This window comes from Typopeltis vanoorti, chromosome 19, assembly GCF_054136105.1.
Source record: "Typopeltis vanoorti isolate ZY-2024b chromosome 19, IOZ_Tvanoo_1.0, whole genome shotgun sequence".
Classification (NCBI taxonomy): Eukaryota; Metazoa; Arthropoda; class Arachnida; order Uropygi; family Thelyphonidae; genus Typopeltis; species Typopeltis vanoorti.
The window spans coordinates 41,994,998-42,012,040 of NC_143567.1; the positions used below are offsets into that span (position 1 = coordinate 41,994,998).

A 17,043-nucleotide genomic window follows, 5' to 3' on the forward strand; every position below is an offset into this window, starting at 1 on the left:
CCTGCGAGGAAGAGTTTTAGTTTTGGTAAGAGATAGAAGTCAGAGGGACCCAAATCTGGGGAATAGGGTGGATGTTCCAACAATTCATAGTGCAGATCCCTTAATTTTCCCATTGCCAAAACATCTTTGTATCTTTGTGGGCAGGTGAATTGTCCTGATGAAAGATGATTTTTTTCTTCTGCAAACCGGGTCTTTTCTCACAAATATTTTCGTCTAGTCTGGTTAAAAGATCAGAATAATATTCCCTGGTATTGTTTTACCCTTTTCAAGATAATTAATAAACAAAATGCCTTTAGCATCCCAAAACACCGATTCCATGACCTTTCCTGCTGATGGAATTGACTTTGGTGCTGAATAGCTGGATTCTGTCCACTGTTTTGACTGCTGTTTGGATTTTGGTGTGTGATGGTGAATCCAATTTCATCCATAGTAATAAATCGATGCACAAAGTCAGTTTTATTCTCGTTAAAATGCTCCAAGCACTGTTCAGAGATTTTCATGCAAGTGCTTTTTTGATCTGTTCAAGCTCGGCACCCATTTTGCACAAAACTTTTTCATTTGCAATTCTTCATGCAAAATATATCCTACACGTTCTTTTGAAATGCCTATAGTCACAGTAATTTCATGCACTTTGACTTGCTGGTCATCCAATACCATATTGTGCACTTGATCAATGATTTCTGGTGTTACACTTTTTGAACGTCCTTCACGTGGATCATCTTCAAGGCTGGTACGGCCATGTTTAAACTCGGCAGCCCATTTCTTAATTGTCGAAAATGAAGAAGAGTGCCCATAAACTTTTATGAACTTCGAATGAATTTCTTTTGGCATTAAATAATTTTATAACTTCACGGTACTCAATTTGATAAGATGACTTGCAATTTTACCTCTAAGTTTGCAAAACAACTTAGATGATTACTTGGAATGTTGAAAAACATATTGACAAGTAAAGGTAGCAAGATTATTATCCATCTTTATAAGGCTATGATTTTGCTTGACTACTATGCACAGATTTGGATTTCCTTAGGGCACCAGGATGTGATGGAGAGGATTCAGAGACGAGTGACCAAGCTTGTGACAGGTCTGTGGAATGTTTCCTACGAGGATAGATTGACAGCGTGGGTTGAATTTAGCTGACATGCAGAGGAGAGCGGATATAATAGAAACTTAAGTTACTAAAGGGATTCTATAAGATTGACACAAAAGAAATTTTCAATACATGGGGAGTAGGTGGGGAAAACAAGGGGTCACACTTAGAAGTTATCTAAAAGTGTGGTTAGTAAGGGTGTGCGGACTAGGTTCTTTACTTGGAGAGTAGTGAATGAGTGGAATGGATTGCCAGCGGTTGTTGTGAGCACTCAACAGTGAATAAATTTAAGGAGATGTATGATAAGTATTGTGCTAATGGATAGTTAACACAATACCCATTGGTCTCCTGCAATGAGTCTTTTAACTCCATGGAGCACCCCTTATACATATACTACACAAATATAACCTTAATGCCAACTTAAAAACTCCTGCAAAATTAAAGAACTTATTCAACAGATGTACCAACTTAGGAAAAAATAATCTTGATGATAGTGTTGCCATCTATTGTCGAGGCTGAGAAGGTTTCAGAACACCACCCTCGTATAATTGAAATATTATTATTATTATTATTTGACACCTCCAGGGAGTCCAAGTACTTCATAGAGTGAAGGCACCTGCTGTATAACTCTGTGTTCAACATTCAAACACCAACTGACTGCAACTACACCAACGCCATCTACTGCCGACCACCATTCATATTTCCAATGACAATCACAAATATCCATGTCCACAGCTGTATTTGAACCCGCAGCATTTTGGCTGGAGAGCAGATACGCTATCCACTTGGCCAACCAGGCCGGCTATTTCTTAAATTTTTTTAAAACATTTCTCATATGGGAAATATTTCTTTTTTTTTTTTCACATATATCCATGATGAATAACTTTATACCAAATAAAACTTTCCAAAAAGCTAAATATTAATATAATCGAAATATTAAATAATATATAAAATATTGCTTAAATTTTTTTAAAGGGTATTTCTTAATTCTTTAAAATATTTCTTAATTTTTTTTTAAAATATTTTTTAGAAGAAATATATATTTTTTTAAATTTCGTATATGGGAAATTTTTTTTCACATATATCCATCATGAATAGTCTATGCGATGAATTGTCAGTAATGAACTGTCCAGACACGCTTGGAGAGTGTTGAATGTGTGGATGGAATGGATTGCCAGAGGTGTTTGCAAGCACCCCAACAGTGAATAAATTTAAGAAGATATATGGTAAGCATTGTGTTAATGGATAGTATTAGTCTCCTACAATAAGTCTTTTGACTCCATGAAGTACCCGTATAAATAATAATAATATTAAGGCTAAGATCCTGAAGGTCTACATTCCTAATTATAATTTATGATGACCTCTTAGCACAAAAGGTTATGTTGGTAGAATATGTGCCATCCTTACATATTCTTGGAATTTTTAGGTCATCATTATTGTTGGTAGATTAGAATTTCACATGCCTCTTAAATTTGTCCTCATACCAAGTTTTGGTATGCTGTATATACTGGGATCTTTCCAGTCAATATTATGTAGGGATCCAGGGTATGATCAGAAAATCCAGAATTACCATAGTTATTATATTTAATGTGCTGTTAATGTTCCTTTTTTCTGGATAGAAATTGTGGATCCAGTTTCACCTCTGTAAGAGAAATTACAGGTGCATTGAATACATTATAACCAAGATGGGCCAGGGGCTGAAGGAAATCCTTGGATGAGTTGAATAAGTTCTTTAATTTTTGCAGGAGGTTTCAAGTTGGCATTAAGGTTATATTTGTGTAGTATATGTATAGGGGGTACTCCATGGAGTTAAAAGACTCATTGCAGGAGACCAACACTATCCATTAACACAATACTTTTCATACATCTCCTTAAATTTATTCTGTTGGGTGCTCACAACCACCTCTGGCAATCCATTCCACTCATTTGCTACTCTTCCAAGTAAGGAACCTAGTCCGCACACCCTTACTAACCACACTTTTAGATAACTTTTAAATCACACTTCCAAGTGTGATCCCTTGTTTTCCCCCTCTACTCCCCATGTATTGAAAATTTCTTTTGTGTCAATCTTATAGAATCCCTTTAGTAACTTAAGTTTCTATTATATCCACTCTCCTCTGCATGTCAGCTAAATTCAACCCACATACCTTCAATCTGTCTTCATAGGGAACATTCCACAGACTTGTCACAAGCTTGGTCACTCGTCTCTGAATCCTCTTCATCACATCCTGGTGCCCTAAGGAAATCCAAATCTGTGCATAGTAGTCAGGCAAAATCATAGCCTTATAAAGATGGATAATAATCTCGCTACTTGTCTATGTGTTTTTCAACATTCCAAGTAATCATCTAAGTTGTTTTGGAAAATGTTTGCAATTTTCTTCTGAATTTCAGATCTCTATCCACCATCAACCCCCTAGATCCGTAGCCTCGTCAATATCCTGTAAACTAGTACCATCAATATGATACAAAATGTGTAATCTTTTCATCCCAAAGTACATTACCTTACATTTTACAGCATTGAATTGATAACCGTTGTCCTTTGCCCCACTACTAGTTTATTAAAATCATCCTGTAAGATATCTACATCACCTTTATCAATTACTGCCCTCCCTAGTTTTGCATCATCGGCAAACAACTGAATGTCTCCCTCCAAATCTTCTGTTATATCATTAATGTACAAATTAAAGTAGTGATCTTAGTACAGAGCCCTGGGCCTTGATTCCACTCCACCATACACCACCACCTGATGTCTATCAGCCACTCCCTATCCATGTCACCAGTCTCATATCCATTCCCATTTGCTCCAACTTATGTAATAATTTTCCATGTGGTATTCTGTCAAATGCCTTTGCAAAGTCCAGCATTATCATAGTGTAGCCATTTCCTTTATTCAATTCTGCTGTCACCTTATTATGAAATGTGAATAAATTACTGAAGCAGGACCTACCTTTTATGAAGCTATGCTGCCTCCTATAGAGTATAATATTTCTCTCCATCCATTCCTGAATTTTGCTTTCAACCAACTTTTCTAATACTTTAACCACCACTCCAGAGATACTAATTGGTCTGTTATTTGCTACTTCTGTCTTGGGGCCACCTTTATATAATGGAACTATCTTACTCTCTTTCTACTCACTTGAAGCCTTGTCGGAGCTGAGATTTAGATTAAACAACTTTGTTAGGGGGCAATCCCAGTTCACTTGCACATTCTCATAGTACATGAGCTGACATACCATCAAAACCCACTGCAGTATTTACATTTATATTTTTCAATACATTAAGTACCTCCAGTTCATCTACCTCAATTCTCACATCAGTCTCTGTCACATCAGTAATTGCAAAGTCTTCACCTGGATAATATATATACCAGTAAAAAAAAAGTGATCACTTAGTAACTGAACTATTTCTTCTACTTATATCACTTTCCTACTATCACCACTGAGTAAAGTTTTCTTTCCGTAATCAATCTTTTTCTTACTTGCTGCATAGCGAAAAAAAACTCTTTTTGAATTTAATTTGGTTTGTTTAGCTAATTTTCTCTCAATCTGATATAGCCTTTCTTACCATACTAGTTACCCTTCTTACTTGTGCTTTATATTGCTCATGGGCATGCTAATCACCTTGCTACTAATATTCCTTTCAAATGGTTTCTTTTTTTCAGATTCTGCTTTATATTTCTAATGATCCACTTAATCCTACCTATCCTCCTGACCCTGGGTATGCATTCTAATACTGCCTTGCTGAAACAATCCTTGACTGCTTCCAAATTTTTACCATGTAAAAATTTCATGAATGAAGTTTTATGTTGGGCAACCTCCCACTCGATCGGAAGTAGAGTTGTTACTACACTCATAAATAAATCTTCTTATACTATTACTAGATCCGACACTCAAACTCCTGTTCCCTCCCATCATGTGCTGTTTCAAGTAATTATCCCTTAGTAACTGAATAAATTACATTTCCATTTTTCCGTGTGCTCTTTCCTCCTTCCAATCTATATTACCATAGTTGAAGTCTTCCATGATAATTGTTCAGTCTACACTCATTGTGCTAATCTGCTCATGTCCTCCACATCTTCTTCTGGACCCCCAGTCTATAGCAGCATGCAACAATATATTTTGTCCTATTGGTCCCCATCTCACACCACACAGCCTCAAATGAATCATTTCATCAGATCTACAATCTTCCTTAACTTTTGTTTTTGTTGGTTGAAGTTCTTCATCTATCATTAAGAATACTCCTCCTTCCCAAATTTTTCTATCTTCTCTGAAAATTAATAATATTACATTATTTCTCTGTAACTACATCATTCTTTGACAATCAGTTCTCACTGATATCAATAATTTTTTGCCAAGTTCAGCTGACCAATGCCCAAAACCATCCTTCATACTTTGCTTGCAATGCATGCATAACTGACCAGTGGTAGAGCTAGAACTTTTGCCACCCCTCTCAATACAGAAAAAGGTAATCTATTGATACGAAGAGCTAGAAGTAATTTTTGGGAAATACTTCATAATGAAAGGCTGTTTCATATGGATTGAAAGGTAAACAGAGGTTTGGTAAGTTAGGAATTCAATGTAAATCGATGTTGGGTAGCTTGCTTGTGTTATTATAGTTTTACTAGAAATGTGGCAGTATTGCCATTTCTGATGAGAGGCTATGGATAACATAAAGAGATTTTAAATGTAAGAGCAGTATTCCAAGGTTGGGAGTATTTGTATTTATACAGAGTAAGAAGCTGGACAGATGAAAAGTAATGTCTTGGGGAGAAAAAAAGGATGAAAAAAAAAGTTTTTTTTTGTAAGCTGAGTATACAACTACTACTGACACACCTCTGTCCTAATAATATATATATATATATATATATATATATATATATATTAGGATTGAGGTGTGTCGGGAGAGGCTAGGAGTAAGTGCAAGTCAAAGAAGATCACTGTCTAAGGAACTTATTGAGGATCTTGAAGCTAGAGATGTTTCATATTATGAATAAGAATAGGGAATACAGAAAAAGAGCTGGGAGGAATATGCAACTAGGGATGATGCTCTTAGACTTGTTGTTCATGCACAGTACATCCAGTTTCCATGCTATAAATGTGGCCTCTAGAGTGTTCCCACATACCATGGAATATGTGCCATCTGATCAGGAAGTGCCATCAAGATCTGTTGTATACACTGTTTGATGGCTAGCTTGTGGCACTATTTTACTGATGTATTCCCAAAGATGGAGGAGGCTCTGGATCTCCACAATGTTTGGCATGACCTTGAGTGCTATCTTCCACTTAATATGATAGTAAAGTCATTGCAGTGAAAATAATAAAATTAACAAGAAGCACAGTCCTCAAAGATATCCTCCAAAAATTTTTAAAAAACCCAAAAATCCTTACAATAATAGTTTTGAATTCTTATTATTCCAACTTGATTTCCTACAATCCAATTATGAAGTTATCTTCCTAGTGACTTTAACGTCCATCCAAAAAACTCCTGGATGGACGTTAATGCAATTAATTAATTAATTGTGTTAATTAATCCTTTAGCGCACATTAATCTATCAGTTAATGTGCGCTAAAGGAAATCGCATTAAGTGAATACAGTAAACAATAGGAATATTTATAATTCATCCTTCAGTTAGTGTAAATTTGAAAAAATAATTATAAGCTATATTAGAGGATAAATCATCAAAGTTAATAAAAATCAATTTCTTGAATTTTTATTTAATGCCTAAATATTTGATTGAGCTACTTTTTCACAAAAAAATTAAGAAAAGATGTTTGAATAGTGCTCGACTTTTTCATTTTGTCATGCAATTTTCGATAGTTGGCAATCACTTCATCAAGATTTTTGGCAGACTTCGAAGCTTCATTCCAATTAGGATCAGCATCAGTTTTCCTTAGGATATGCAATGTGATTGAAAACTAGCTCAAATTCTTTTGCAATTAGCTTCTTAATCGTAACATTCACTTCTTGTTTGCACTCCCTATCTTCTTCATATGCATGCTATTCTTCTAGTTGAAGGAGATCATTCTTGCTTAACTGTTCTGAATGGGAATGGAGCAAGTTTCTCACCTTCATTACCCAAGGATTCCATATCGGGGGGGGGTGAATATAATAAAGCCTTATGCGTATCTAATATAAAGCATAATATAATTGCATCAACTGATTAGTCACTCACTTAAAGCGGGAAATGGTATCATTTCACTCATTCACACTAACTGATTAACATAGCATCAACCATTTTAGGCCATCAGTAAACCAGGTGATGACCTTTCATTGAGTGATGAAGTGAAATCAGGTAGAATACTTGCTGATTGAAGTAGTCTACCTGATTCTACTCTGGAGTTCTGTGTTTTCATTCACACTATTTCTTCTCTACATTAATGACCTTTTCATACTAATCTTAAATCCTATCTGTAGTTTCCCTACTATTGACAATACATTTCATCCTCTTCCTTCATTTGAGAATCCTTATACTCACTCAAATGATTCAAGCGTCTGTAAATGTTTTAAACACTGTGGAACTCGCTATTCTTTAGTGGGGTGAAGATAATCTAGTAAATTTCAATACTATCAAAACACAGTCCTGTCCAGTTTCTTAGAAACAAACATGCTACTTCTCTCCTTCCTTTTGATGATGTATATCCAGTTAAGGTTGAATTTCTCTTCTTTTACATCTAACCTCCAAAAAACTTGGCATTCTTTCTCTTTTGTTCAAAACAGTATTTTTCATCTGCACAACTAACACTTTGTAAGTCCCAAATTTACTTAATCTTAGAATATTGTTTTCACTCACATTTGGGATGCACTAAAAAAATCTCAATTATGCTCAAAACTGGTCTGGGAAGGGCTACTTCCCAGACTAGTTTTGACCTTTATTGAGGTCTCATCAGTGGGAGCCAGACCCAGAGGTGGTGATACTAATGTGGAAGTAATGCAAAAGTCATATCACCATATACCACTTGTCAAAAGGTGTCAACACCTTATTATTAAAATTCTCTGGATTAGAGATCTCAATAAATGCCGAAACCAGTCTGGGTAGTGGCCCTTCCCTTAATGCATAGCAGTATACATGTCCACAAGGAGATGTGCTTTGCATTATGGGAGATACTAGGGCAAGTTCTCAGAACTTACTCCACCTTTACCGCGAGTTGCCCCAGTCCTGAAAATACTTCAGGTGCAAACTTTGTTTGCTCACACTTGGATAAAAGATTAAACCAAATATATAATAGGCAAATAGACATTATCATCTTGGTTGCTTGCTTGCTGTATCCCCCTGCCCCTTTCTCCAGTGACAATGTGAAGATTTGTTTTTTATAATTTGAATATCAAAAATGATATTTAAAATTTTTTTTCATAACTAAAGCATGAAGTTCAGTAGTACTTTTTATCTGAACCATTTTTGAAGATTTGAAATAAATATTTAGAAGTTTAATATTGAGAGAAACAATATCCTAAGTTAAAAAAATTGAGAATCCCCAAGGATTCTAATTTTTTTAACTTAGGATATTGTTTAAACAAAAAAATTCTTTTCAATGAACTGTTATGAGTTTTCATTGATTCAGCACATTATTCTAATTTTGTATGAATAAACTTCCTATCTATAGATCACAGAAACTAAGTAAATAATTAATTTATTAACTTGATGCTGATATTTCGCTGGTATTATAACCAGCATCTTCAGAGCACAAAAACACTGTTTGTCACAATACGCGAGACTAAAACAACATGGTGTACTTAAACAAAATTGTAGCAGCAACACAAAGACTAGAGTCCTGATTTTGGCACCCTCTATCTGGAAAAAAAAAAAAACCCGCTATCATATATTACTAGAGTCCTAGAAAAGTGCTAGTTTTTTCTTAATATGACTGTCTCCCAGATCTTCGGCAAGTTAATACAGCCATATTTGTTGAGATTTGGAGTGTGTTTTAGGGCTTCTGTCGCCTCTAAGAACAATCTCTCTGATTTATATGGGTTTCTGTGTAGTACTTTTGTGTTTTTCCAGTTGATCCTGTTTTTTTTTTTTTTTTTCAGATAGAGGGCGCCAAAATCAGGACTCTAGTCTTTGTGTTGCTGCTACAATTTTGTTTAAGTACACCATGTTGTTTTAGTCTCGCGTATTGTGACAAAGTGTTTTTGTGCTCTTAAGATGCTGGTTATAATACCAGCGAAATATCAGCATCAAGTTAATAAATTAATTATTTACTTAGTTTCTGTGTTCTATTATATCGTTAAAATAATAAACAACATGTTCGACGAACACATAAGTCTGTCCACACGTTCCTATCTATAGAGTTTATATTTGTACATTTAAGTTTTTATTAACTGCTAATAATCAATATCATTTAATTAAAAATACTTTCTCTCTTTGCTATTATTTTAGGATAAGAGTCTACAGTTCTAAGGATTTGTGTACCTGATAAAACCATGGAGGACATACTTGCAAAAATAATGAAGGATGCACCATCAAATAAATATCCAGCATTATGGCAGTCTTGTTTGGAAACACAGGGTAACAAGTGCATAAAGATTAATTGTGATAACTAATAACCAAAGCACTTTCATATATAAATGCACATCCATTAACTATTATTTATTTCTTCTCAGATTTATAATATTTGAATTTAGTTTATCCCTTTTTAATAGCCTGCAGTCCTATTTTATAATCAAAAACCATGGTAAGGAGAAATATTTTCAGAATTTTTTGCTTTGTTGCTAACTTATCTTAGTGCATTGTTTTTTCCAAGCAGTGATTTTCAGTTTTCCATAATAAATATTACCAGTTTATTTTTTTAATTTATCTTGATTCATAAGTATATTGCATACCAGTGAGTCAGATTTATCATCTTGTCCATGTAAAAAAAAAAAAAAGGGGGGGGGAGAAGTGGGTGGGAAGGGACACTAAGGATGAATATTGTAGAATTTACCCTTTTTGTACTAGATATTACTATGTGCAGCCTGAAGCTTTAGCTTTTCATGTAAAAGGTTGAATTCAGACATGCCTGATGCCTTAATGAATAGAACAGTGATTAAGAAAATAACTGATAAATATTATCAATAGTTCCTGATACATGATCTCAAGAGGGGGAATACCAAATACTATGATAGTATTTCATAATTATTCAAGCATCCCATCAGCAATTTTCTTCCAAATTAATTTATTTATTTATACCTAGATGTTTGCCTTCTGGATTGGCATCAGACATCTGGTAAGTTTTAAATTAAAGATGCCAAGAAATTATATTCCTGGTTTCATCCTTTATCCAAGTAAGCAAACAAAGTTTGCATGTGAAGTCACTTCATGATTGGTCTACTTGTATGTAGAGGCTGATGACTTCATATCAATTACCTTAGTGTCCCATAATGCAACGCACATATCCTTATGGACATGTATAATGCTGTGCATTATGGGAAGGGCCACTACCCAGACCGGTTTCAACCTTTACTGAGGTGGAAAAGTAAAGGGGGGGTGCAAGAGAGCCTGATAGTATTAGGAGAAAGAAAAGACAGATAGATAGTATGAGAGATAGAGAAAAGGCTCCAGCTCTTTTATATCATCATATAGCCTTTGGCTATATGATGTTTTAATTTTTCACCAATCTCATATAGATGAACGACCAAAAGACTAATTGAAACTAAAGTACAAAGATGACTGATACCCAGGTGGTTAGCTTTATCTGAGTTAACCACCTTGAGTTGCCCTTCTCTGCCATGGATTGCTCTCCAGTCATCCCTGCAATTGACTATAAGACCACATTGAATTAAGAGGATGGAACCATTTAAAAAAAACCTCTCAGCAAAAATAGACAGAAATTTATCTCTCCCTAGTGAATATTGCATAATGTGGGTGGTCTATACCACCTAGCCAAAAATTTGATATCTCCTAGAATACTTCTTTCTAAATACAAAAATCATCTGACTGACCAATAAAATTTTCACAATGCAATATTATAAAGCATTTGGATGTCATATTGCTGGTTTTCAAATCCAAGTTTCTTTCTAAACTTCCATAAATAGTATTTTAATTCACTAATTATAAAAATCAAAATTATCTTTCCAATTCTTGGTTTCATCCTTTATCCAAGTGTAAGAAACAAGGTGTGACACCTTTTGACTACTTGTATATGGAAATATGACTTCTGCATTACTTCAACTTTGGTATCACTTCTAGGTCTGGTCCCACTGATGAGACCTGAATAAAGGTCCAAAGCGGTCTGGGTATTGGCCCTTCCCATAATGAACGGCATTATACATGCCCATAAGGATATGTACATTGCATTGTGGAATATTAAGGCAATTGATGTGAAGTCATCAGCCTCTATTTACACGTAGTCCAATCGTGAAGCGACTTCACACACAAACTCTGTTTGCTTACACTTTGATAAAGGATAAAATCAGGAATATAATTTTGTGGCATCTTTAATTTATAGTATAACCAAGAGAAAAAACTTTCAACATCTGGTAAGTTTTGATAACCTTTGCTTGCTCATTCTGTTTATGTGACATTATACTACCTTAGATAAGTTCTGCTCACACATTCCTGAATACTAATAATGTCGAGTTCCTTCCTAATATCTGCATTTTTAATATGATTCTGCCATTGGTGCTATCTATTCACTTTTCTATTTACTCAGAACACTCATACATATGGTCTGTAATCTTTGATTAACTGCATTATTTCTAATACAGCTCTTAGATTCATAAATTAACACTGGTGTGAACACCTTCTTGTGTGTGTCCCCTGCTAGTCCAAATTGGTATTTTGACTAATTTCTCTCTTATCCTATGTGTATTTATTTAGCTGACTCTCCACTGTACAGCTTTGCTTAATCTCTTATTTGTGTCCATTAATTCACTATCCTCACTAAAATTGTTCTTAAATAGCTGAAATGTTTCACTTATCCTGTAGGTTTTCCATTGAGAATGCAATTAATATTTTCAGTGTTCCTACCTGTTTTCATAATTTTTGTCTCTATGTGGTAATTTTCATACCGAATTTATTATAGCACTTATTCAATTTACTTAGTGTCCTGAAGACTTATACTTGATTTATTTACTAGTTAAACATGATCTGTATAAAGTAAAGAGCTGAGTTTAATATCTCCAATTTTGATATCAGGTTTGGTATCACTTTCCTTTGTATGATCCATATTAATGATGAAGAACAATGGAAGATTAGCATGTACCCTTTGTCTTGCATCTCATTTTATGTTCAATTGTACCTGCTGAATTTCAGCTTAAATATAAGATATTTATATATTGCTTTCTATAGTACTCCATTTAAACTGGTGTTTTGGACCAAGTTTTTCTCTTGCCATCTTATTACATGGCTTTTACAGATCTACAAACCTTATCTACAGATTGTTATATTTCCACGATTTCTTGACTGTTTCTCTCCAAGTAAAAAAAAAAAAAAAAAACTAGGTCATGATAATTCCTATTTATCTTGAACTCTGCTTGTTTCTTCCCCAGAGTGTACGTTATCTTCACCATTATGGAGGAATATGGCATTAAACCTGATATCAAAATTGGATATGTTAATTTGAGTTCTTTACTTTATGCAGATGATGTTATACTTCTAAATAAATCCAGTACAAGTCTGGAGGATTCCCTGACTAAATTGAATACCATATTTACTTGAATATAACTTGGACATTTTCCCTCAAAATTAAACTTAAAAAATCATGGCGCAAGATATATGTGGGAATTTTTGGAAACTAAAGTTTTTCAGGAAAAAAACTAAATTGACATTTATAATTAAATCCTCATTATTCATTATAATTTTAATTGCTCACATAGAGCCTCTGCAGCTTAGTTGGTATAGACAAAGCCGTTTGGTTTGAAAGACCTAGGTTCGATTTCCATCCAAGATGTGAGGAACCTTTATCTTGTCTCTTTCAATTAAAGGTGAGTTAACTAGTCTCATATGGAAACTCAGGTGTTTCATCCCTCAGAACCTAGTGGGCTCGACCCATCCTAATGGATGGGGGAAGAAAGGGAGGAAAACCCCATACGAATGAATAAATAAATTGCTCACATGATTTATAAAATTAATGCGTTTACATTTTAATTATCAACATTATTTACATGATTGACCTCTCACCTTCATCACGTGATATATTTGAATCTTTAGCTATAATACCTATGTAATTAAATGAAAACAAACAGTTTCATTGCTTGTCCTTTTATCATTTCAGAATTATAAGATCACTATGATTTAAAAAAAACTGAAATGGGTATAACTTACCAAGAATCTCATATTTGCTATTGCTACTTCTGGTCTCGAGCAGTTTCCTCATGTGCATTGTCAATCTATCCAAATAGCATCATCTTCATTCCTATCCAGGGCAATAGAGATACCGGTTTTTAAAATAAACTCTTGGCAAAATCATGTCCCAAGCTCTCAAAATCCAGTTGCACAACAGTTCTAATGATAGTCTCTTAATCTTCCCTGCCAGAGTCAGGTCGTAGCCACCGGCTGCCATCTATTCTGTGTAGAATTTTCATCTGTAGTCCTTGAATGGTTTGTTGATGATACATCCATGGGTTGTAGACAAGGTGTAAGACCACCAGGAATAACGGCCACATTGGTCTTCATATCCAAAAGTTTTTTACTATTTCTGCCATAACAATATCCACCTATCTATTTCTTATAGTTTAACTTTTTTCTGTGTGTGAGGTGTATATACGAAACTTTTTTAGTTTTTTTTTTGTAAGGTAAAATCAAGGGTACGAGACATGTGCAAAGGCAAGTTATATTCGAGTAAATACGGTAAACTACTTTATGCATATCAGTAATAAAGAGATAAAGAAAAATGAAAATAGAAACATTGAAAACATCAACTGCATCCTGAATGAAAAACTTATAGAACTAGTAAAACATTTCAGCTATTTAGGTACTTTAATGAAAATGGCAAATTAAATATGGAAATAGACAGCAGAATTAGGAAAGTTAGTATGGTAAGAAGTCAACGGAATAAATTGAATAAGAGAGAAATTAGTCAAAACGCTAAACTATCTGTATACAAGACCATATTCAAACCAATTTTAACTTATGGCTCCAAGAACTGGATTAGAAATAAAACGCTTCATCAAAGGCTAGAGATCACTGATATGAGATATCTGAGAAAAATTACAGAAGTGAACAGATGGCAGCAATCGCAGTGTCATATTAAAAATGAGGACATCAGTAAAGAACTTGACATTGTTAGCGTTCAGAAATGTGTTAGCAGAGCTAATCTCATGTAGTATGGCCACTTAAACAGAATCAGAGAAGAACGGTTAGCAAAACAAGTGTTCTTTGCCAGGATTGTAAGAAAAAGACCCAGAAGAAGACCAAAATCTAGATGGGTGGATTGATACGGTGAAGAGTGCCTTAGAAGTCAAAAACATAAGATCTGATAATATATGGAGTCTTAACAGATAAAAGATTAATTTGGAGGAAAATTGGCAATAGGAAGTTCGGAATGATGTAACTTTTTCACGTAGTACTGTCATATCATGTACACCCCCCCCCCCTGAGTGTACACATCAGGAATTTGATGATGATGATGATGATTATTATCAAACATGCATATAATTCTTTCTTTCTTTCCTTCCTTCCTTCCTTCCTTGGGCAGAGCTCTTTTCATGATTTTCTTTAGCAAATCATGCACAATCTCATGATAAGCATTAGCAACTTCTCATTAGAAGCATCTTTATAAATGTTTCACTTTCTTCCTCCTTGTCTATCATCAGTTATTGTTCTAGAAACAGACCAAAATAGATAAGTTGTAATAATGTAGATTGATCAAATAACTTCTTGAATACCTCCCATTTATCAGTAACATTGAAACTACTCACTACTCTTGATTCAGTTGATTTTCCTTGCTTAAACCCTTATATATTTATCTTGGTTAAAATTAAATCCCTTTCCTCTCATCTTTCTGTTGTTGATTGGATTTTAACGGTATAGTTGCAAACACATATTGATAAGAAAATAACTATTTATTAATTTAAACACTAATATTTCGCTGGTATTATATCCAGTATCTTCAGAGCATACAAACACAGTTTGTTACAATAGCGAGACAACCTCAATCCAGTATAACAGTGGGACTAGTATGAGTAATTGTAACATGCAACACAAAGACTAAAGTCCTAATTAGGCGCCATCTAAGTTATTTAAAAAAAAAAAAAAAAAAAAAAAAAAACATTAATTTGGTCTTAGGATGACTGTCTCCCAAATCTTTGGTAGATTTATACAGCCATACATGTTAAGGTTTGGAGTATGTTTCAGGACTTCTGTTGATTCCAGGAACAACCTCTCTGACTTGTAAAAGCTTTTGTGCAGTACTTTTGTTTCTTTCCAGTTGATCCTGTGTGCAGGGGTATCCGAAGCATGATCTGCCAGACCTGACTTGCCATAGCGAAAGTGCCGGATATATTTTTTGTGTTCACTAAGGCAGATGTCCACAGTAGGCTCGATGACATGAACAGCGCACTTCATAGACTCCTGAATGCGATAAAGGAGAGAATCTGTCCTTAGGTGAACAGATGAGAGTTGCCAATTTCACATAAGGTTTAAATACAGTGCATAGTTGGTGTTTATTAAGCATCCTAGATATCTTTTCAGATGTGCCTTTAATGTATGGGATGGTGATAGTTTTGCTGTAGTCTTCTGTGGTAAATAGAGGGGATTTCTGGGTAGCATGTTATCTATCTTATGGGGATTTTAGCCATTGGTCAGGAAGGTGTGATGCAGGTGAGAAAGTTCAGCAGACAAAGAGTTACAGATCTGGCACTTTTGCTATGGCAAGTCAGGTCTGGCAGACCATGCTTTGGATACCCCTGCACACAGGATCAATCAGAAAGAAACAAAAGTACTGCACAGAAACTTTTACAAGTCAGAGAGGTTGTTGCTGGAATCAACAGAAGTTCTGAAACATACTCTGAACCTTAACAAGTATGGCTGTATAAATCTACCAAAGATTTGGGAGACAGTCATCCTAAGACCAAATTAATGTTTTTTTTTTTAATAACTTAGATGGCACCTAATTAGGACTTTAGTCTTTGTGTTGCACGCTACAATTACTCATACTAGTCCCACTGTTACACTGGATTGCGGTTGTCTCTCTAATGTAACAAACTGTGTTTGTATGCTCTGAAGATGCTGGATATAATACCAGCGAAATATTAGCATTTAAGTTAATAAATAGTTATTTTCTTATCAATCTGTGTTCGCATCTATACCATTAAAATCCAATCAACATGTGTGACTAATACACATAAGCCTTTCTACACAATTAAGTATTCTCATCTTTCTGGTTTTATAATGCATATTCCAGAATAGAACATTATGATCACTACCTGTAAGTGGATCTGTAAGATCAATCTGTAACTCTTTGTCAGTCATGTCAGATAGTTTCTTGGTTTAGTTACAAGGTTTAGGTTATTATTTTCTTGCTCTTAGGCTGATAGTTTTTTAGGCACACTGATGTAAAAATAAATCAATAAACTCAGTTAGTTATTTTAAGTATTGAGAAAAAAAAAGTCTACCTACAGGGCCAATATTCATCTCCAACTGCTCATTTAGTATCAAAGAAATTTGATATGTATTATTTTTTGCTTGATAATTAGCTCTCTTCCTTTTACAGTAATCTTACAAAACTAAAGAAATGCTTTGGAAATGTTTTTTTATGCTGCTTTAAAAGCAAGCTTTCATTTCATGAAAGAAGCATTTTACTAGGTTCCTTTATAGATATTTGAGCATACTGAGGATGTACAGGATTTGTTTGAAGTAAATTTTTTATAAATATAGTATTTATTTATTAAAGTGAAAATTTTCTTTATTAAAATTTCATTATATTTGAATTATGTAATGTGTTCTGTTATAGTGTAATTTTATTATTTTATCTGCTGTAGACTTTTTAGTAAATCAGCATGGACTGATGCGGGCACCTTCATATGAGCTCAGGTATGAA

The 17,043-nt window shown here is 34.4% G+C and overlaps 1 protein-coding gene across 4 annotated transcripts in view; it reads left to right on the forward strand.

Annotated features, from left to right (window-relative positions):
• LOC150096041 (brefeldin A-inhibited guanine nucleotide-exchange protein 3) overlaps positions 1 to 17,043 on the forward strand; it is a 377,536-nt gene that overhangs the window by 21,879 nt on the left and 338,614 nt on the right. For all 4 annotated transcript variants that reach the window (XR_016549919.1, XM_090408931.1, XM_090408932.1 and 1 more), the window contains exons 3-4: positions 9,465 to 9,593; positions 16,985 to 17,036. Coding sequence is in view for 3 of the 4 variants with exons in the window: in XM_090408931.1 (XP_090265057.1) it covers positions 9,509 to 9,593; positions 16,985 to 17,036 (137 nt within the window). In the remaining variant the exon portion in view is untranslated. The remainder of the gene's footprint in view (positions 1 to 9,464; positions 9,594 to 16,984; positions 17,037 to 17,043) is intronic.